The following is a 24258-nucleotide window of genomic DNA, read 5'->3' on the forward strand; positions in this document are numbered from 1 at the left end:
CTTTTTGCCCCTGTCTACCATACCAGTCCTATCCAAGGCCACTGTCCTTGTTCAGTATACACCAGTCATGCTGATCTTTTCCATTTTTGAACATGCTATATTCCTTCCTACCAACAAGCCTCACTCAGCTGTTTCATGTAATATCCTGCAATTATGCTGCTCCCACTCCCCATCATCATCAATTAAGTCTTTTTACTTAAAAATCAGTTCAAACACCCTTCTCTTTAACCCCCTAGTTATATACTTCCTTTCTTCATATATTTCATATGCTTCAATAGCACATATACTTCAGTAATACTCATCACAACTGTCACAAAACAATTGTGTAGTTCGCTTAATATTTGTCTTCACATTAGAATGTAAGCTCCATGAGAGCAGGGATCCTATCTGACGTGTTCATTATTGTACTGGCAGTACCTAGAACATTAATTTGCAGATTTTAGGAATTCAATAAATATGGAATTGTGGAGTGATTATGTGACCATAAGAACACTTTTTTGTACTATAACAGAGTGTTCAGTTCTCTGCCAGTTTCCTTTCTCACCAAGCTATAGACCAGTCAAGACATCTGCCCCTTCAATTTTTTATCCACTATCACTACCTATCCAACCTTTATCTAAGCACATACAGGTACATCTATAAATAGATAAATATAAATATTTATATTTATATAAGTTGGGAGAAGAAAAGTCAGGCTGTGAAACAGTCAAAGATTTTATACTATAACAAAGGCTAATGTTGAGGAAGTCCAGAAAAGATACCAAAACTATTTTCCAATTAGTATATCCAGCCAAAATTTCTAACAACCCATATTACATTAATACACTTGTCGAGTTATTAGGAAGCTATGTGTTTTCATAGTAGTGACTTTAAATGTATATAATGTTAAAAAGAGTTTAGAGTTGGTAGCAATACATTGGTAGCCAGGTCTGGACCGAGAACCCCAGTATCATTGCTAAGACAGTTTGCTTGTGCCACCTCTGAGTCCTTCCACCACTCACTATTTTCCCAATTCCAGGGCCAACTGACAGACAATTTCCAGGCATTCTACAACTTTTCCGAGGAGCTATTGTAGACACTGTTCTGGATGTTTGGTGCTATATGTAGGTAAATGCAATGGAATGTTCCTTATCTGTAGGGAGCTTGAAAAAAGATTAGGGACTATCTCCAAGGGGAAAGGGGGCCCCGAGGAGCACTATGCACTGATATTTTGCTTCAAGAGCTAAGATTATTGTTTTTCCTTAACAATTTTGCATTCTTGTTTTTTTATCCAACTATAGGTGACATAAGTTCCATATATATCTTAGAATTGGTTTATCAACTTCCACAAATTATCTACTGGGATTTGATTGGGACTACATTGAATCTATAAATGAATGTGAGGAGAAAGAACGTATTGGCAACACTGATTCTTCATGAATATAGTGCATCCCTCTACCTGGGTTTTTACATTTCTCTTAAAAATATTTTATGGCATTCTATGTAAAAGTTCTGCACATCTTTTATTAAATTTATCCCTATTTGATTTTGCTATTATAAGTAGTATTTAAATTTTTATTTTTTTATATATTTATGTAGATAAATTGACTTCTGTTGACCTCGTATCCAGAAACCTTGTGTAACCTTATTTATTCCAATAATTTGTAAATACTTTTGAATTTTCTTCATGTCTAAAACATGTTGGTAAATACTTTTTGATGTTCATGCTTCTATTTCCTATTCCTACTACACTAACTAGACACTTTAGTATGGTGCTGGGAACCAGAGAGGTGATGAGGAATCCTTTTCTCATCCTTGTTTTGAGGGAAAGCCTTTAGGTTTACCATTTGATACGATTTATGCTATAGGTTTTTTTTGCAGCTGTTCTTTCTCCTAAAAAGAAATATTCTCCTCTGTTCCTAATTTTTGATACAGATTTAATCATAAGTGATGTGGAATCATATCAAGTGCTTTATATATTTTCTGAATCTATTTATGATCCTATATTTTGTCTATTATTCTGTTAATGTGGTGAGTTATATTGCCTGGTTTTGAAATACAGAATCAAACTTTCATGGCTGAAGTAAACACAATTTGGCCAAAGTGTGGTACTCTTTTTTTACATATAGCTTCATTTGATTTGCTAATATTTAGGATTTTTGCAAACTTGATCTATAGTCTTTCTTTCCTGAAATTCCTTTCTCAGATTTGGTGTCAAGATTATGCTGACCAATTTGGAGTTATTTCTTCTTATATAATTTTCTGGAAATATTTCTATATAAATGGGCATTAAATAGCCATTAATAAATTTGGTATTAATATTTGGTATAGTTCAATGATAAAGATACCTATCCTGGAGTTGTCTTTGTGGGAAGATTTTTAATGATGGGTTCAATTTTTAAAAATAGTTATAGGGTTATTCAGTTTTTTGTTTCTATACTTCTTTTGATAAATTGTGTTTCCTATAAATTCATTAATTTAAATTTTCAAATATATTGACACAAAATTGCTTATGATAATCTTTTATCTTTTGAAATTCTTTATGATATGTAGTAATTTTTGCTTTCTCATTTCATTTTTGATCTACTTCGCCAGGTGTATATCAATTTTATTAGTCTTTTCAAAGAATAAACTTTGCCTTGTTGATCTTTTCTCTGGTATTTTTTTTTCTTTTTCATTATTTTCTATCATTTTTCCTTCCATGTACTTTTTTCAACTTTGAGTTTTTAGTTGATGGGTTCGATTTGTACATTACTGAGCTAAATGGTTAACATACTTTTCATATCTGCTTTTCCATTAAAAAAATTTGTTAGAAAGTGGAAAACTTCACTTACACTAGGATATCCTTACATATTCAGATGTGATATTTCATACAAAGAATATCTTAAGAATAGCTAACTTGCTTATGTGAAGACAACACATTGAATTACCACACTTCAAATTTTGCCTGGCTGCTTACATTTTTTAAAACACTTTTCTCCAATATTTTAAAAATTATTTTTGTAAGATTGTTTTTAGAGTAATTTTAGGTACACAGCAAACTTGAGGGGAATATAGAGAGATTTCCCATTTTCCTACTGCACCCACCCATGCATAGCCTCTCCCGTTATCAGCATCCTCCACCAAAGTGGTACATTTGTTAGAACTGATACACCAACATTGACACATTATTATCCCCCAAAGTCCATAGTTTACATTATAGTTCACTCTTGGTTTTTCTACTTCTTAAATTTTTATTCACTCTTCTTTCTTTAACTTCTTAAGAAGTTAAATTGGATCATCGATTTTCAGAATTTTCATTTGAATGGACATGGGGGATAAGTTTCATATGCTTATTTCCCAATTGTAGAATTCCCTAGAGTGGTATTAATGGAGGAAAAATTGACTCCTGAAATGAGGCTATGTTAGAAATCTTTTGTGGAATACTTTTTTGCATGATGTTAATTCCAGTCTAAATTAACCAAGCCTAATCAATTTTCCTATACCCTTTTATGCATCTAAGGCCCAAAACTCCCTTGTAAGCATGGCATTAACTGAATCCCATAAGTTTTTGGTGTAGAGTATTATTATTTAGTTTAAACTATCTTTTTATTTTCACTATAAATTTATCTTTTAAGTTTATCTTTTCATGGGTTATTTAGAAGTATACTTTAAAATTTCCAAGCACACAGGCATGTTGTAGTTCTGTTTTTGTTACAGATTTCTACGTCAATTACAGTGTGGCCAGAGAATATATAGCATATGAATTTAATCTTTCGAAATTTATTGAAACTTGTATTAGGCAAAATATAGGTCAGCTTTTGTAAATATTCCATATTCACTTGAGATGAATGTGCGTTCTGCAGTTGGGTACAATGTTCCATATATGTCTATTAATGTTTAAATGTTCTATGTCCTTCTGGAATTTTTGTCTACTTATTGCATTGATTACTGGGAGAGACGTGTTAAAAATCTTCCACTGTGATTTTGAATTTACATATTTGGTCTCTAATTCTAACAGTTTTTGTGTTATATAGTGCTAATATAGCAACATCGGCCTTCTTTAGGTTGTTTTGGCATAGTATATCTTTTTTTTTTTTTTTTAATTTTTTTTTTTAACATTTTCTTTATTTTTGAGACAGGGAGAGACAGAGCATGAACAGGGGAGGGTCAGAGAGAGGGAGACACAGAATCTGAAACAGACTCCAGGCTGTGTGCTGTCAGCACAGAGCCCAGCGCGGGGCTCGAATCCACGGACTGCAAGATCATGACCTGAGCCGAAGTCGGCCACTTAACCGACTGAGCCACCCAGGCACCCCTGGCATAGTATATCTTACTACATCCTTTTACTTTCAGTCTTTCTGTATCCTTACTCACTTATGTATGGTTGCCCCTTTGAAGAGAATGTATCTTTTTCCTCTAGCTGCTTCTAAGTTTTTCTCTTTGTTTTCCAGCTTTACTGTAATGTGCATAGGTGTGGCTTCCTTTGTTTTTATTTTGATTAATACAAATAGTACTTTTGTAAAACTGTGTCTTAATGTCTTCTGTCCATTTTAGTCAATTTTCAGATGTTATTTGTTCAAATATTGCTTCTTTCCCATTTTCCCTTTTTCTCTGGGACTACAATTCATACCATATACAATACTTTTTCATTTTATCTGCTGTCTCTTGTGATCTTTTCTATATTTTCCATCCTTTTGTCTCTCTCTGCCTCACTTCAAATATTTTCTTTTGACACATGTTCCAGTTGATCAATACATATTTGGAAATTCTGCTTCTTAACCTATTAATATGAAGAAGTAATCAGATATGTGCACAAAAGATTTATGTTCAAAGTTTTCCAATACAGATTATTTTAATAAATTATAGTATATCTGTACAATAGATTGTATGCAGCCACAAAAATTATGTAGATTATTTAGTAATATAGAAACATGCTATATGATAGGGGAAAATGATGTATTAAAGGATATATAAAAGGTTATAAAACAGATTATCCCAATTTTTAAAAAAATAAATAGCAAAAGACCAAAAAAATTCCAAACCATAAAGTTGTTAGCTATGGATAAAGAGATTATGGCTAATTTTTAGTTTATTTTAGTTTATTCTCTGCATGCAAATTTTTCTCAGTGATAAAATGTATTCTAATGGGAACAGAAGTTATTTTTTAAAGCCTGAGTAAATAACTAAAATGCCATTTTTATCAAGCATAAATCTGTTCTGTAAAGAAATAATGAACTCATTGTAGACTTTTGGCTTGGCTTAGAAGTAGATATAGCCGGTGGAAATTAGTCATAATTATAAACACAAATAAAGGTAAGACTTATGTTTTGATTTAAGTCCTCAGTAATATTAGATATAATTATTTCTGTTACAAAAGGACTCTTCACAAAAGTATCTTTAATGTCTTGCTGTGTTACAGCAACCATAGATGCCAGCTAAAATATTTTTTCAGTGGTCTGAATGCACTTGTCACTACCAGGCCACTAGATAAAATTGCAAAGTACTTTAATTTTTTTTTTTAATATATAATTTATTGTCAAATTGGTTTCCATACAATACCCAGTGTTCATCCCAACAGGTGCCCTCCTCAGTGCCCATCACCCACTTTCCAAATTTTGTTTTTGTTTCTTTATCACGTCTTATTTTTTCTTCTCACAGGCCCCCTTACACATTCCAAATATCCTTTCTTAGCCTCTTCCATGTTATTTCTAGGTACTCAGTCGTATGTTGCCGTCTAAGTATCCAAATCCTCCTCCTTTCTACCTCTCACTTCCCCCAAGAGCCAAAATTTCCATTTCATGTTGTATTTTTTTTTTCTCAGGAAAGCATAAAAACATTAAAGCCAATCATATTATTGGATTAAAGCATTTCTCTGCAAGGTATAAAGGACCGATGATTGGGTCTTCTAGAGTAATGCTACTGCTACACTATCCAATAATTTAATGCTAGTAGTATTATCTCTTACAGCAACTCATTTAGGGGGAAAAATAATGAGTTGTAAGCAAATAGCTTAATAGCTTATAGATTGCGGTTTGACCAGAATGCTTAGCAATTTGTGATTACAAATAGTAAGGAACAGTATGGCAGAGTTCTTAAGAACTTGGACTATGGAGCCAGCTTGCCTGGGTTCAAATTCCAGTCTTCCGAATATGTGACCTTGAAAACTATTATTTATAGTCTTTTACTACTTCTCACTTTTGAAAGATAAAACCATACTACTTAGGCTTACCTTTGATATAGTTCTCCTCTGATTCATATTTTTAGATTACATGTGAAAATGAAATTACGCAAACACAGGTCCACGCTGATAATCTATCTCCTGGTGTCACTTCAGTACCTACTCACTGTGAAGAAGGTCCAGTGCATAAAAGTACGCAGATTTCTCTGAAAAGGCCCCCTCACCGAAGTGTTGGTATGTTTTGACTCTTCAATTCATTTATAATTGAATTAATCTTTTGTATATGAAAGATACATGACAAGCCAAGTGTCATTCATAGGCGATTGTGTTCGTTCCCTTCAGGTATTCAGGCCAAGGTAAAAGTGTTTGGAAAACAACTGTGTAATGCCACTACTCAGACAGATGAATTGCGGTCTGGAAGTGCCTCTCTCTTTGACATTTACTCCAGTGACTCAGAGACAGATGCAGACTGGGACCTTGAGAGTGAGCAGAGCGGTTTGTCTTACGTTGCTGTGCAGGTGAAAGAAGAATCCTGTTAAAAACACGACATCAGGTGACTTGTGTGCTGTAGGTTCTCACATCTTTGCTCACATCATTACTTCTTTGTTCCCATAGCTCTCTCGCTTTGAAATAGTTGAGGATCAGCAAAATTTGTTTAGCTCTAAGGCAAAAATGTGCCCGCCTGCCAAGATAATGAAGGTAATACTGTCCACAAATCTCCCCACCTCCCACTTGCACCTTTTTTTCTTTTTTCTTTTTAATCCTTCGTGGAAATCGGATTATAAAACAGAACCACAATAGCAACATTTCCAGATCAAGATTAAGCACTGAATATTTAAGCTTACTGCAGAAGCAACACCCATGTGGGACTTACTTGACATTTATAAGCTGGAATGTCACTATTCTAAATTTGAAGATACTAGTAAGCACAGCCAAGTCTGATACTATTAAATGACCTGGGGGTAGAGTCAGGAGATTTACCCTTGATTATGATTTTTTTATGTTGTATATTTATTAGTTTGTCCATTTGTAATACTCTTCAATCTGGGGATCAGTCCCCGTGCGCATTTCTGGTGAAGCTATGACTCGTGCAGAAAATATTCGAAGGGAATTCATTGAAACAGAGACAGAATTTCATATACTTAGATTATCTTGTTGATGAAATCTGCATTGGTTCCTACTGCAAGCAACCAATGAGCTTGATTCATTTAACACTGAAATTATTAACATCATGCAAAAAAAAAATTAGTACATTTCTAGCATTATCCCCACTTCAGGAATTAGGTTTTCCTCTGTTGATCCCACTCTGTTGAATTCCACATTTGGGAAGTAAGCACGTGAAACTTAGCTGCTCCATCGGCCACTCACCAGGACAACGTCCATGGCAGTTTTGCACCATGAAGAAATTTGTTACAGCGGTTTCTGAGAAACTTATTAGAACTCTAGTCTTCTAGTGGGAATACTGAAAACAAATGTCCATTTGATACCTCACATGTCTTGTTGTGCATGACTGGAAGAACTTGCATGCTTTGTATCCTAGAAGATTTAAATGATATACCAAAGCGATTTTCTTCCAAAGCCAATTTCACGTGTGACTTAATTTGAACAGTGTAATTTTAATAAAAAAGAATAATAAAACAAACAAACAAAATATTACTAGAAGCTGTGAGCCTGAACATCGTTGTGTAAACATTTAGCATTATTATTATTATTATCATTATTATTATTGCTGCTTTGGCTTGACTTTGAGATGACTGTTTTATGTTTTAAGAGACCTTTATGTTTTGTTTTGTTTTTTTAATTTTTTTTTAATGTTTACTTTTGAGAGAAAGAGAGAAAGACACGAGCATGAGCGGGGGGAGGGGCAGAGTGAGAGGGAGATGTAGAATCCAAAGCAGGCTCCAGGCTCCGAGCTGTCAGCACAGAGCCCGATGCGGGGCCCGAACTCACAGACCGCGAGATCATGACCTGAGCCGAAGTCGAACACTTAACCAACTGAGCCACACAGGAGCCCCAAGAGACCTTTATGTTTTAAAACTAAGCACATAAATCTTCTGAAGCTTGATACTATCAGTAAGTACCTGTTGTCCCTTGAGCTTTTAAACAGCCAATCTCCTTAATTCAATTATAATGAATATTATATGCCCATTCATCCCCAAATTCCAATGCCATGAGTATACTTCATTTCTATGTGTTAAACAACTTTGAGAGCTGTAACAGTTCTTTCCCTTTCTTTCTTTCTTTCTTTCTTTCTCACTTTGTATTCAGTTAGAATTTTCTTCTCTTACCAATTGAGAATTTATGTTTGGTTTGTTGATTCACATGATTTTATAATGTACAACGTTTCACTGTCCTGAAGTAAAATGAAATACTGGCTTTAAATTAAATATAAGGAACTTCTGGTCTATATAATACTGATTACTTTTTGTACATTTTCAATTATCTAAATTTCTGTTGTTCCCAGAAGAGTTTAATGGGAAATAATGAGATATACCTCAAAACGTCCCATATCATTTTTCATTTGTTTATTTAATAAGTATTTATTAAACATACTCTTTGCCAGATGACTTCTAGATACCAAGGTACATTGGTGAACAAGATAAAGATTCTGCCCTCTTGGTGCTTACCTTTTAGAGGAGAGCCAGGCAATAAACAAGGAAATGAATGAATGATTTTAGATAATGATTAGTGCTATAAAGAAAACAAGGCAGAGTAAGATGTTAAAACGTAATTGGGGTCGGGGAGAGAGTTTGGTCTTTTAGGTAGAATAATCAGGAAAGGTCTCTCTGAAGATAAAATATTTGAGCAGAGACCTGGATGATCAGAAGAAGCAGCCATCTAATGATTGGAGGGCAGAGCATTCCACATGATAGGAATGGCAGGTGCTCTAGTATTTGAGGAACAACAAGGAGGCTAGGGTGGCTGGAGGTAATGAACTAGGCAGAGAATGATAAGAGATGATATTGGACTGGTATACAGAACCAGACCACATAAGGCATTTGAGGCCACTGTCAAGAATTTTTATTTTATTCTAGGCTTAAATTCTATTTTAAATGTATTTTATGGCTGGCACATTGCCAGTATTTATCTCTTATATTTAAAAAACATAAGTGGATTCACATGTGAAGTCATTGGACTTTAGGCAAGGGAAGAGAGACATGTCAAGAGTGTGTGACTATAAAGCTTGCTCTGTCAAAAATATTTCTCAATGGGAATTCTGAAGAGATGATGGTGGTGATGGTGTCATTTTCTTTTAAATCTCCCCACATTTCCCCATGGAAGCAAATAGGGCAGTTCCTATTCTGTTAGTGGCAAGGAAGCTTGTATCAGATTAACCGTCCCATGGATAACATGTATAGAAAACAACTTTGAAGGACCTGGGGAGCATCAAAAGCGGGTAGAAATAGCAAGTCAGCCTTAAAAGAGGTGAACTGCAGTGGGCGAGATGTCCTTTGTGAGCCTTCCCGCCTGAGTACACTCCCTGTTCCATGCTGTGGAGGGCAGCTGGAACTCAAGCAGAAAGTTACCATCTTACTGGTGTGAGGAGTCAAAGTTGAAAATTAAGGACGCCTGAAGTGAAAAGTGGTGGGGCAAGTCAAAGAAAAGTAGAAGCCACTGGGGAGGAGGACCAAATCTGCTTATCAACCCCCCAAATCTTTGACTAATCACTGAAGTACACATATGTTGTATGGAGAGACCTCAGGGATCCCGGTAGAAAGCAACAGCTGGAAGCCTTAGCTTAGCTACACCATAGGGGAAACAGCTTGGAGTCTGAGTCCAGCCAAGTTAACTAGCTGTTAGAACAAAATCCTTCATGCTTTAGAATAAGATGACAGAATTTATCGTCTAAAATGTCCAGCATAATACTAAAAATTACTAGTCATGTGGAGAAATTGGAAAAGTGTGATCCATAATCAAGACATAGGAAATAATAGAAACCAACTCCACGATAACCAGAAGTTGTACTGAGCAGAGAAGAACTTTAGAAGAGCTGTTTTAAATGTGTTCAAACAGAAAAATACAGTAATACCAAATGAAGAGATAGAGAATCTAAGAAGAGAAAAGGAAACTATAAAAAAGAACCAAATGGAAATTCTAGAGCTGAAAAGAGACAAGCTATCAAAACTGACACAAGAAGAAACAGAAAACCTGAATCACTCTATATCTATTAAAGAAATTGAATTTGTAATTATAATCCTTTCGCAAAGAAAATTCTATGCCCAGATGACTTCACTTATAAGTTCTATCAAACACATAAGAAAAAAATGTAAATGTTACGTAAACTCTTTCAAGAGAAGGATTAGGGAACACTTTCCATCTCATGAACTCGACATTATCCTATTACCGAAACTGGGCAAAGACATAAGAAATTACAAAGCAATATCCCAATGTGAATGTAGGTGCAAATATCCTTAACAAACTATTAGCAAACCTATCCTGCAATATAACAATAATACATCATGTCCAAGTATAGTTTAGCTCAACACTGCAAGATTAGCTTCACACTCAAAAATCAAACAATGCAATCACCACGTTAAGAGAATAAAGGAGAAAAATCACATGAACACCTCATTAGATTTAGAGAGAGTATTTGACAAAAATCAAGATCCATTTATGATAAAAACTTTCAGCAAACTAGGAATAGAAGGGAACTTTCTCAGTCTGATAAATGGCAGCCATGATGTATATACCAATAATACCATAGTTAATGTTCAAGGGCTGAAAGCTTTATCAGGAATAAGAATCAGGAACAAGGCAAGGATATCCATTTGTCAGTACTTCTAGCCAACATTGTAGTGAAGATCCTAATTAGTGCACTATAGGCAAAAAGAAAAAAGAATAATACAATGCATAGAAGTTGAAAAGGAAGATATAGGGGTACCACAGTGACTCAGTTGTTTGAGCGTCCAACTCTTGATTTCAGCTTAGGTCGTGATCCCAGGGTCGTGGGATCCAGCCCCGCATGGGGCTCCACACTGAGCCTGAAGCCTGCTTAAGATTCTCTCCCTCTGTTCCTCTCCCCCATTTGCATGTGCTTTCTCTCTCGAAAATTAAAAAAAAAATTAATAAAAGGAAAATATAAAGCTTTTTAAATATAGATCATGTACATAGAAATGCCTATGGGATCTACAAAAAAGCTAATAGAATTAATAAGTGAGTTTAGTAATGTATAAAAACCAATTGTATTGTTACATATTAGCCATGAACAATGAAAGTGAAATTAAAAAATCAATACAATTTACAATATAGAAATACAAACGGTTTAGAATAACCCAAGTGTTGGATAGAGAGGAAGTATCCGGCACTCTGAGACACGGTTGATGAGAATGTAAAATATTAAAACTGCTTTAGAAAACAGTTTGGCAAACTCTTATAAAGGTAACAACCCATATCATTCAACCAAGCAATTCAACTCCTAAGTATTTATCCAAGAGAAATTAAAATACATGTCTACACAAAGACTTTTACACAGATGTTTATGAGCCTAAAACTGAAAACAACCCAAATGTTCATGAACAGGTGAATGGATAAGCAAATTATAGTATATCCAGACAGTGGAATTCTCCCAACAATAAAAGAGAACAAGCATGTAACAACATGGATGAATCTTGAAAACGTTATGCCGAGTGAAAAAAATCCAGATTCAAATAAGAGCACATGCTTGATATTTCCACTTGCACAGAATTCGAGAGAGAGAGAGAGAGAGAGAATCAATCTGTAGTAACAGAAAGAAAATCAGCAGTTGCCTAGGACTGGGGCAGGTAGGAAACGACCTGCAAAGGGGAGAAGGAAATGTTTGGGCTAATGTGGGTGTTTTATTTCCTGATGTGATAGTTACATTGGTACATATCCCTGTGGTGGTGTAGATTATACCTTTATAAAGTTGACTAAAGAAAAGAGCAATACACGCTAATTGCCAAATCACTAGTACAAACAATAAATTCTGTAGTTTTTTTAAGGTAGACTTCACAGAAGAGGTAAAATTGGAGTTGCCATTTCAGGAGAGAGAGGATATAGATATGCTACATTAAAAACAAACAAACAAACAAAAAACTGAGCAGGGGCGCCTGGATGGCTTAGTCGGTTAAGCATTTGATCTTGGCTCAGGTCATGATCTCACGGCTCTTGAGTTCAAGCCCTGAGTTGGGCTCTGTGTTGACAGCTCAGAGCCTGGAGCCTGCTTCGGATTCTGTGTCTCCCTCTCTTTCTGCCCCCTGTCTCTCTCTCAAAAATAAATAAGCACTAAATTTTTTTTAAAAAAACTGAGCAAAGAAAAAGTCAACACAGGCATAAATGCAGAAAGAGCAGAGTGGGTGGCTTGAAGGGATGGTGGTGGCATCCTTAGACTGAAGGCAGAGGCTTTTACAAGGGAATTGTGGAAGATTCCGATGGAGGGAGGAGAAAGGGGGCAGAATGTTGCCAGAAAAGAGATCGGCCTTTATCCTTTGGGTGCTGAATGACATTTTGAGGTTTTTGAGCTGGGAAGTACATTAGGTGACTGAATCTGGAGTATCGTGTGGGAAGAATCAGCAAGGAGAGAATTTGTTGGGGCTAAGAGAACAGACTTTTGCAGTAGTCCTGGCTTGAGAAGATCCAAGATTGAACTAGAGTGAGAAAGGCACAGAAGGGAGGTGATACTGAGAAGGAAGAATTGACTGGACATCCTAGACATGAATATTAGGTTAGTCTCTGGATTTGTGAACAAGGACAGAGTAAACAATGAGTTTCCAAGCCGGGGCAGCTAAAATGGGAGAACACTTAGTAGAAATAAGAAGCAGTCAGTCTGGGGAGAAAGGTTCTGATTTCAATTTTGGGAGTCAGTTGTCTGAGAAACCCTTCCTGACCCTACTCTTCAGTCTTTTTTTTTTTTTTTTTTTTTTTTTAAGTTTATTTATTTATTTAGAGAGAATGCGGGAGGGGCGGAGAGAAAGGAAGAAAGAGGGAATCCCAAGCAAGCTCCACACTGTCAGCACAGAGCCCTACACAGGGCTCGGGCCCACGAATCATGAGATCACGACCTGAGCCGAAATCAAGAGCCAGACGCTTAACTGACTGAGCCACCCAGGTGCCCTGATCCTGATCCTACGCTTACCTCTGTCTTAAGACTGGATGAAATGTCACTGCATACACCAAAGTGTGTCATGCTTAGCCATCACAACATTTATCTCCTTGTATTGTGACTGTTGACCAATCTCCCCCAGTAGGCTCTGTAAAACTTGAAAATAAGGACTTACATTAGTATCCCCATGTGCCAAGCATTGTTCTGAGAGCCCAAGGGTTTTGCGTATGTGCTTAGCACACAGTGAGTGCTTGTAAATATTTGCTAAATAAGTACTGAAAGTTGAGTTTGAGAGGATAATGGAACTGGAAAGTGGATGCGTCCTTTAGTCGATTGCAGTGGTGAGTTTAGGAGATATAGTCTGGGGAGGTATTTACGTAAAAGTGATTGTTGAGGCTGTGATATAAGATTCCTGAAGGACAGCTTATAAATCTCCTGTGGCACTTAATGTCTTCATTACTTACCTGGCAAATTTGCTGCAAAATGATAAGTAGGAGGGACCAAGAAAATGCATGCGAGCCTGCATTATCCATTAATGCAATTAACAACCTTCTGAATATTCAGGAATGGGCTCTTCAGATAATTGGCACACAAGCTCTGCCTGGCATTTGATACTTGCCTCTCCCCTTTTGTACCAATAAAAATGAAGCCGTGACATTTGAGAAAATGGGAGAAAAATTCTAGGGAGGTGGCAGCAGCCTGGATGCATCTTTTGGTTTCCACCCTGGTTGGGTACTGAAGCCCCACCACTTATCAACTATATGAGTTTAGAAAAATTACATCATCTCCCTGGGGTTATGTCTTCTCATCTGAAAAACGGGGATTTTATTATCTACATCTGATTTCTGTCGAGAGGATTAGAGGACGTCCACCATGCAGCGCTCTTAGAACAGTGCCTGTCACATGGTAAGCACTCTGTGACTCTTAGCTAGAGGCAGGAAAGTATGGTGGAGCAGAGAATGGCCTCTGGAGCTCACTCACTACCTGGCCTTGAATTCTGGTGCTGCCACTTACCAGGCAAGTTATGTTCTTGTGCCCTGTTTCCTTATCTGGAAAGTAAGGGTGTTAGGAGCACCTCTATCGCAGGTTTGTTATGAGAATTACATGAGTAGTAGCCACCGAGAACGCTGGCTGACACATAGCAAAAATCATGTCAGTGTTCATTATGATAACCATCGCTCCCTTCCTCTGATATCTTGAGTCTCAAGCCGGTCTCCAGCTATGTCTGGCCTCTTCACTGCCCTTCCTCAGTGCTAGAATGACTAATGGATGTTTTCTACTAAGGTGCACACAGTGACACTAGATGGGGTTGCTGAGCTAAAGCACTTAAGGACTGCTGGGCGGCCACATTAAATTTTTGGAGCTGAATGAGACTTTAGGAATGCTCTAGTATGCCCTTTTTATTTTGCACATGAAGAAACTAAGGATCAGAGAAGGCATCTGATGTAATCCCTGCCTGCAATTGTCTCAGCAATCCAGTGTCCCCATTTCTGAGAAATCCAATCCCACTCTTCATCAGAAATGACTGAATAATAAAGCTAGATGTGCTTACAAATCCTAATTTTTTTCTAGAATCATTTGATCAAACCCAAATGATCCTGTAAGTTCCACAGGAGCAGGAGCAAGCTGCCATCGTTAGCTGACTGCTTTGTCTGGCATGTGGTTAATGTTCAGTTAACGTCCATCGAATGAATGATGGGGATCTATCATGGTTTTAAAGTTCTATGGGGCACCTGGGTGGCTCAGTCAGTTAAGCATCTGGCTCTCGATTTCAGCTCAGGTCATGAACTCATAGTTCATGAGTTCGAGCCCTGTGAAAGTTCTAGAGATTGCAAATCTTCCTAACACCTGCTCCAATGCTCTCTGAAGGGGATTCCTTCTAACACAGCCCCATTCCCTTCACGTAAAAATGCCAATCAATCTTTTGCTTCTTTTTCTAGTTTCTGTGAAGATGTTAGAGCTGGAAAGACCTTTGGAAAAAATCACCCAGTCAAATGGTGATTGTGTCAATGGTAGTTTTGTCAATGAAAACACTGAAGTAGGTGGTTTGTGCACGGTCACGTAACTAACTGGCTAGTGGCAGGATTGAGATTGAAACCTCCCTTAGCTCATCATTCTTAAAAACCATTCAGTCTGCTTCAAGAGACTATCACATTTCTTCCACCTGCCCTTTAAAGGCTTCCTAACCTTTCCTCCAGGTCATATTCTCCAGATTATTATTAATTTTGATTGCTTCCCCCTGAGAGCAAGTTTACCATTCACGTCCTTCCTCTTCCCGTCTCCAGGACTACCTTGTCATTGCTCCTCACCCACCAACAATGTGCACTTCTGGTTCTTAATCCCTGTCCTTGAAAAGAGAAGGTAGGTCCTTTCCCCTACCTAGACCAGGAGGGATGGGGGTTTCAGATATTCCAAGGGCATTATCCCTGCCTGGTTAGTTTCAAAACAGATGAATCCCAGACATCTAGGGCACTTCCAGGATTGTTCCAAGATGGTATTTACAGTTCTATTTAGAGCCTCAAAAGTGTGTTGGGCCCTGAGATAACACAACCCAGGGCAATCTCTATACAGAGTATTCCTTGGCTGCACTAAATGACATTCAGGTTCTGTTTTGCTAACACCACCAGGAAATGAAGAATTTCTATAGTCAATCACTGTCACCTTTTAGCCCCTTCTCTACAGTTCTAATGGCTTACTAGTTTATTTATTTATTTATTTTTACCAACTCTAATATCTTGTTGGGGTAGATTTTTCTAAATGGCCATAAATTCTTCCATACCTGTCAAGAGGTGCAATCTCTTTGTCCACTCCTTGAATCTGACTTGGCCATATGACTCACTTTGGCCAATGGGACATTAACAAAAGTGATTCATGCCGGGGCTTTGAAAGTGCTAGAGCACTGGGGTTGTCCTCTAGCTGTGGTTGGAACCCTGGAACTCCCACGTAAATGAGCCCAAGCCAGCCCACTAGAGGAAGAGAAGAAAAGCAGCCAGACCCTTCCTAGAGCCTTCTAAATACCAAACATACGAGTGAGGCCATTCTAGATTTATCCAGCCACCGCTGACATGCCAGCCGAGTGGAGAAACGTGAGCAAGCCCAAGGTTATCAGCCATACCTGTTCAGACAGAAGACCTTCTCAACCAACCCACTGAATCATGAGATAAATTAATGGTTGCTTTTTAAGTCATTACATTGTGGGGTAGCATAGTATATAGGAAATGCTCCAATGTAGATAGATAGATAGATAGATAGATAGATAGATAGATAGATAGATAGATATAGGCAAAGACTTCTTAAAGAAATGGCAATCAGTATTCTCTAGTTCCTACCTCATCTTGACCCTCCCCTCATCCTATCGTATGTCATCCTAGGTTTAATTAGTCATTCTGATTATACATGATATTTTACCTAAATAAGGGATTAGCAGAGTATGGCTGTTAATAAATTGGGTCAACTGCAGGTTTAGACTTAGGTGCTCTCTGCTTGGCAGTGCATCATTAAAAGTCGTGTCTTTCACAGGTATTGGAATGTCTTGGAAAATAAGGTCCTGTCTCTGTAGGCACAGGTCCACTCCACGGTTTCAGATCCAGACCACTCTCCTCATGCATGAACACAACAGCTTTTTTATTTTATTTTATTTTTATCTTTTTATTAAAATTTTTTTAATGTTTATTTATTTTTGAGAGAGAGACAGGGCACAAGTGAGGGAGGGGCAGAGACAGAGGGAGACATAGAATCTGAATCAGCCTCCAGGCTCTGAGCTGTCAGCACAGAGCCTGATGCAGGGCTCAAACTCAGGAACTGTGAGATCATGACCTGAGCCAAAGTCTGGCGCTTAACCAACTGAGCCACCCAGGTGCCCCCCGTAACAGCTTTTTTTAGATTCTGCCTGTGGAACTTAACTTCTCTGCCTGAATTTCCTATACTATTATCTTTTTTAAGTTTATTTATTTATTCTGAGAAAGAGAATGTGTGTGTGAGCACAAGCCAGGGAGAGTCAAGGAAAGAGGGAGAGAGATAATCCCAAGCAGGCTCCATACTCTGCACAGAGCCCTATGTGAGGCTCAATCTTATGCATGTGATATCCCCACTTGAGCCAATATCAAGAGTCAGATGCTCAATCGACTGAACCACCCAGGTGCCCCAAACTTCCTCTGTTATTACAGTGCCAATAACTCTCTCCTTCTTGACAGTTTTCTCATCCTTTTAGAAAACACGCACTTTGGGAACCCCTACATTGTATCATGATTTTATCCCCAACATCATCCCAGGCTTCTAATCCACAGTCTAGGTCCCCCAAACTGGACCCCTTGGGATGCTACTTCTAAGCATTCATCCCTTCCATTCAGCTCTAGCACAATATGAGTGATTTCTCATTCATTCATCAAACATGGCAGAGTCAGTCCTTCCCTTAAATATCACACAGCATATCTAAAAATTCTTAAAACTAATTTCAGCCATGCGCTAGTTAGAATTCGGTTCTCAGTGGAAGAGGTGGTGAGGTGATGATCCTGAGAAGGATAACAATGACCTAACAGGCTTATTCCAAATAGTCCTGTCCTGAACTGTATCACCCTTTGGGGTTGGTTGATGCAACTTCACGTGAATCTGACCTGTCACAAAATAGTGGTAACCAACCAATATGGCATTCACACGTATTTCTAAAACTGAAAAACCACACTTGAACTAGTATGATATTACAGCAAAAGTTTTGTGACAAAATGTGGGCTGTTCTGTAGCAATCCCTCCCAACTCAATTTGAGGATGACTCACCCATTCCAATCTTCAAGTCGATGGGGAAAACCATGACTCTTTTCGGCAACTGTCTTTGCTGTTGAACTCCTCACAGAGTTGCTGGGGGGAAATGACAGAGCTTAGCTCAGTAGAGGACAAACATTTTGCACGGACATTTCCAAGCTTCAGATAAACTGTCCCCTGGATTTTGAACCAAACTGAAAGAAACCAAAGAAGACCTCTCAAGTTCAGAGTGTCAAAAATAGGAAGGTTTATCAGTGGAGGCTAGTAATCAAATAGGCAGCTTTCCAGTAAATAATTATTTTTCAGCTGCAGCTCAGTGCTTTCATTTTAATAATATTTTCCCATCAAGAAACGCAACAACACAGTGTGGGAGATTAAGAGAAAAAAAAAAAACATGAATGAATAAACAAACAAAAGTCACCCGTTAATTTAAGATGCCGTTGCAAAGAAGAGAAACCATCTCTAATTAGCTCAAGGCAAAAAAAGGGGGGGACATTATTGGAGTCATAACAGAGATAAAAGTATTCCAGTTGAATATCTACAACGTTTCCCCACTGTGTTTTTTTTTTTTTTTTTAACATTTATTTATTTTTGAGACAGAGAGAGACAGAGCATGAACAGGGGAGGGGCAGAGAGAGAGGGAGACACAGACTCTGAAACAGGCTCCAGGCTCTGAGCTGTCAGCACAGAGCCCAACGTGGGGCTCGAACTCACGGACCGTGAGATCATGACCTGAGCCGAAGTCAGACGCTCAACCGACCGAGCCACCCAGGCGCCCCCCTACTGTGTTTTTAAGGAGAATGTGTGTGTGTGTGTGTGTGTGTGTGTGTGTGTGTGTACCCCTGCATGTGCTACTTAGCTACCGAACCTGTATTGTAGACGGTAATAACCAATAGATCTATAGATCTGTGCTGGCCAGCCTCCTCTACTGGCATACCCCCCAAGATGGCCACAGCCCTAAATCTACATATTTCCATTCTACAGCTATCAAACACTCTCTGGGTTTAATACTCCAGTTTTGTGAGGGAGTCCCTGATAGGTTCACCTTGGGTCGGGTGTCTGTGCAGGGTCCAATCGCCTATCACTGGAAGAGAGCCTAAAAAGTCCCCTTTTGGATTTCAAAAGGTGGGGCTTTGGGTAGGACATACTATTTATATTATTTTAGAAGATCAGGTTGGGAGGAAATGATTGACATTCATAGTACAAATGTAATGCCATCCTGTTAACATTTCAGTGTGTTCCCTTAAATGGTATGCTGGCTATAGCAATATACATGTATTAATATGCTTCATATACTATACATACATCTTTGTGCCTTGGGGTTTCTGTTTAGTTGTATATCATAACCATTTCCTCTCATCATTAAGAATGTTCTCCAAGCACTTTGATGGTTGCATAATACTCCATTGTATGAATACTAGTATATATATATATACTATTAGATATTTATGTGCTTTTCAAGTCTCCACTATTTAATATAAAGCTGCAATAAACATTTCTGTACCTTTGTGCATATTTTCGAATCATTTCTTAGAGATACCTAGAAGTGGGACTACTAGATCAATGCACCTAAATATATATTTTTTTACTGCCAATTCACTTTCTGGAAAGTTTGTGCCAACATGTCCCCCCCACCAGCAATGACTGTGTGGTCAGCTCATTTTAGGACCAGCTCTTACCCATTTAGAAAAGTAAAACAAAGCACGAAACTGGACACTGCCACTGTGTACAGTTTTTGCCAATGCCATGTATTCTATTTAATTTCTCACTTAGGCTGACTAAAGTTTAAAGCTGAAATTCTCAAAATATGGTCCCCAGGGGCACCTGGGTGGCTCAGTTGGCTGAGCCTCCGACTTCAGCTCAGGTCATGATCTCCTGGTCTGTGAGTTTGAACCCCGCGTCGGGATTCTGTGTCCCCCTCTTTCTCTGCCCTTCCCCTGCTCTCTCTCTCTGTCTCTCTCTCTAAAAAATAAATAAACATTAAAAAAAAAAATTGTGCCCGGGCCAGTAGCATCAGCATCACCTGCAACTTAATGGAAATGCAAATTCTTGAGCTCTGCCCTAGACCTATTGAATCAGAAACTCTGGGGGTGGAACCAACTTGAGTTTGAATGAGTCTCATAGGTGACTCTCATGCCCACTCAAGATTGAGAACCACCGGCTGAAAACATTGGAGAATCCTTTCTAAGCCCTCCCAAGTGCTTCCCCATTTTGAGTGCTAGTTTATGAGCCCTGACCATTTATAAGAAACTGTTTAACGTAGGATAAAGGCGGTAGTTTTAGAGAGTCCCGAGTTATAAGTCCTGTGTGACTCCCTGGGTATGGATCCAAATGCACGTCATAATGACTTATTACAGTGTTGTAGCTTACATTTCAAGGTGAACATTTTTCTGTATCATTTAGCCTAAATGAGGCACTGGAGGGAAGTTTGAAGCTAAGTTACCCCAGATGTTTCATGGTTACGCAAGAGCGCAAAACAAAACATGTTTTCCCCACTGAACGAAAGCACAATATAAGTTTTCTTTAGCAGCTGTGGCTGGAGATTGCAAAATGGAATAATCTGGCTACCCTCCAGGCTCTTAGTTACCCCTCCCCCCTCCCCCAAGGGCCAAGGACAATCAAGCCAAAGAGAAAGGATAACACAATGCTCTCAAGTTCACAGCTAATACTGAGAAATGGAGCTGCTGGAACATCTGGAATGCATCAGAATAGAGGTGACAGAGGAGTACAGAGCACCTCGCCCCACCGCCTCTGAATGAAACTAGTTCATTTAGAGTGGCCCTGGGAGGCATGACCCCCAGTATTCATCTCAAAGCAATGCATCCCCGGGCGCCTGGGTGGCTTAGCTGGTGAAGCGTCAGACTCTTGATTTCTGCTCAGGTCATGATCTCATGGTTCGCAAGTTTGAGCCCCCCACTGAGCTCTGCGCTGATAGCATAGACCCTGCTTGGGATTCTCTCTCCCCTTCTATCTCTAAATGAATAAATAAACTTAAAAAAAAAAAAAAAAAAAGAGGAACGCGTGCCAGGATCTCAGGGCAGCTGGGAGGCGCGATAGAAAAAATTGGGGATTTTCAGTCTTTTTAGAAGACTGCACACAGCATGGCAGCTACAGCCGTCTTCTTCACCTGGACTTGATAAAGCCCCCACTTCTGAGGCTGTTCAGGCCTTAGCCCCATTGCACCTCTTAGAACAATGCAGGGTGTAGAGCAGGAAAAGCGTGGATCTGGTGTCAGCACACATGTAATTTTCATGCTCTGCCACATAGCAGGCACGTAACCTTTCACAAGTCACTTAATTTTGCTAAACGTCAGTTTCTGAACGTTACCTCATTGAGACCGCTGCAAAGATTAAACGGAGTCAGGCCCGTGGCGCACAGCCGTTGTTTCACAAATGGTCATTCCCTTTATCTCCTTAGAGGGCTTGGTGTCTTTTCACTACCTCTGTCCCCACCCTAGCATGAGGAACACATAAAAAATATTCTGTTGAAACTCAGGAAAAGAAATTTCATCGCGAAGTTCAAAATCCCTTCACCGTCAGGAAGTTCTTTTCTTTTCTAAACGCTCTTGTCTATCAGTCTTTGATTGTTCACGGTGACCCCGACGCCTCTTTTCTCTGGTGAGCTTCTGAACTAAGGAGTCTGCAAAAAGGCATCCCTTTATGAATTAGCCAGGGTCCCAACCAGAGCCTCCTGTCGGGAGGGAGAAAGTAATGAGAAAGCCTACATCGAAATGAGTTATCCGCCTGGACCTTGCCAGTCCCGGGCTCTGGGCCTTCACGATTCCAGCCCTGATCAGCCTCCAACTGAATTCTTTACCAACAGGTACCCAATGCTACTTCAAGTCCGTCACAAAATCCCCAGTCCAGACTTCCCCAAAGGCAGACATGACTTAAACCTCAGGCCATGTCCAGAATTACATATATTTCAACTGCCTTCTGAACCCCAGCCCCTCCTTCTTGGCCTCTCAGAGACCAGTCATGCAATGGCCCTGAGGGGTTCAAACTTAGAAAACAGGATAAAGACTGAGGAGAATTATTATTTTAATTTCCACCTGATTTAACTGAAATTTCTTACAGTGTGATTGATTTCCTTAGGACCCTGGTACATGGGCCAGGGTTGCTTAGTACTGGGTTAAATGTTTCCAGATTCCCAGATACTCTCTCCCCTCATCACATGAAGTCTCTGAGAACTTAGAAGCCAAAGTATGAATTTGATCCTGAAGATTATTGAAACTTCCAGAGTCTCACCTATAAGGCCAGAACAATGACATAGGATGCTGGTTTAGACAAGCATGCAGGCGACATAAGCTAATAACAACACTCAGTAATGAAGGGATGGAGATTACCGACTAGCACTGCGTTCTGTTTAAAAATTTCTTAGCTGGGCATTCTGAAAATACATGTTGAATTTTGTTTTGTACATTCAGTTCTAAAATTCCTGGACACCATTCAATTATTCCTTCATTCAATAAATATTTAATAAGTGCTTAATACGTACCAGCATTAAAAAATTAAAAAAACAAAAAACAAAAAAGGAGGTGCCCGGGTGGCTCAGTTGGTTAAGCGTCCGTCTTCAGCTCAGGTCATGATCTCGCAGTTTGTGGTTCAAGCCCCGCGACGGGCTCTGTGCCGACAGCTCAGAGCCTGGAGCCTGCTTGGGATTCTGTGTCTCCCTCTTGCTCTCTGCCCCTCCCCCACTCGCACTCTGTGTGTGTCTCTCTCTCTGTCTCTCAAAAATAAATAAACAGTAAAAAATTAAAAAGTAAATATATATGTAGTGGGATTACAGGGATATAGCGGGATTAGAGTCATGAGGAAGACATATGTGTCCCTGCCTTCATGGAGTTTACTGTCTATTGGAAAATTTAGATGTGAAACAGAGTCAAAAATATGACAAGCGTTCTGAAAAGGTAAGCACAGAACACTATGAAAACATTTATTGATCAAGTGTGGCTGCATCATATTGGGTTATTATTATTATTATTTTTTAGAGTTTTACCCTGTAAAATTGTTGCCTTGCAACCATTCAAGCAAGTATCAGATTTTGTGCCTCCTGGCCTCTCATGTGACCAACTCAACATTGTTTCTGTGGGCCTTTCTTCGTTTGGGCACTAAAAGTCCCATGGTCAGAAAAAACCCTCAGCCCCAAGCAAACCAGGAAGAGTTAGTTACACTTCTTGCCTCACAGAAGGTATGAAGTTGATTCTCTGGGTTTTGTTTCCAAAAGCCTGAGTCCTTTCGGTTAACTTCAAAAAGCCAATCCCTTCCTTCAAAAAGCCAGTGCCGTGAAGCAGCAACAACTACCATATAAAAAGTTGGAGGTGTCGTTCTAGATTAACATAGACTAGAAAGAGGGGCGGCTGGGTGGCTCAGTCAGTTGAGTATCTGACTTCGGCTCAGGTCAGGATCTTGTGGTTCGTGAGTCTGGGCCCCACGGTGAGCCCTGGGCTGACAGCTTGGAGCCTGGATCCTGCTTCAGATTCTGTGTCTCCCTCTTTCTCTGTCCCTCCCCTGCTCATGCTCTGTCTCTCTCTATCTCTCTCAAAAAATGAATAAGCATTTAAAAAAAGCAGACTAGAAGAACATACAGGGAAAATGTAATGTGTGACTCTTCATTGGTCTTGGCTTTTGTTTTTAGGCATAAAAAATTATTGGAATGGAACATTTACGGGGAATGCAAATATGAACTAGATAGTGGTGATTTTGTGGAACTACTGATAATTTTGTTACATGTGGCCATTGTACTAGAGTTATGCAGGCAAATGCCTTTATTGTTAGAAGACATAGGCCGGAGTGAGTACATACTGGCGAGGCAACAATGATGGCAAAATTTTAACAAAAAACATTTTTTTTTACATTTATTTATTTTTGAGAGACAGAGAGAGACAGAGCATGAGCGGCGGAGGGGCAGAGAAAGAAGGAGACACAGAATCTGAAGCAGGCTCCAGGCTCTGAGCTGTCAGCACAGAGCCCCATGTGGGGCTCAAACCCTCGAACTGTGAGATCATGACCTGAGCCGAAGTCATACGCTCAACCGACTGAGCCACCCAGGTGCTCCTTTAACAATTTTTTAAAATATTTTTATTTTATTTTATTTTATTTTATTTTATTTTATTTTATTTTATTTTATTTTAGAGAGGGTGTGCACACACATGAGCAAAGGAGAGGAGGAGGAGGAGGAGGAGGAGGAGGAGGAGGAGAAGAAGGAGGAGGAGGAGGAGAGAGAGAGAGCGAGCGAGAGAGAATCTTAAGCAGGCTCTGCACTGAGCTCGATCCCATGACCCTGGGATCATGACCTGAGC

General features: G+C 39.0%; 1 protein-coding gene across 2 annotated transcripts in view; it reads left to right on the forward strand.

The window, feature by feature from the left end:
• THAP10 (THAP domain containing 10) overlaps positions 1-24258 on the forward strand; it is a 30099-nt gene that overhangs the window by 1645 nt on the left and 4196 nt on the right. The window contains exons 2-3 of one of the 2 annotated variants that reach the window (XM_060618137.3): positions 6226-6373; positions 6482-6692. In XM_060618137.3, coding sequence (XP_060474120.2) covers positions 6226-6373; positions 6482-6678 — 345 coding nt within the window. In that variant the 3' untranslated portion in view covers positions 6679-6692. Of the gene's footprint in view, positions 1-6225; positions 6374-6481; positions 7816-24258 lie in introns of those variants that run through there. The other variant, XM_060618136.3, reaches the window with a different exon arrangement.

This window comes from Panthera onca, chromosome B3 (assembly GCF_046562875.1).
Source record: "Panthera onca isolate mPanOnc1 chromosome B3, mPanOnc1 haplotype 2, whole genome shotgun sequence".
Classification (NCBI taxonomy): Eukaryota; Metazoa; Chordata; class Mammalia; order Carnivora; family Felidae; genus Panthera; species Panthera onca.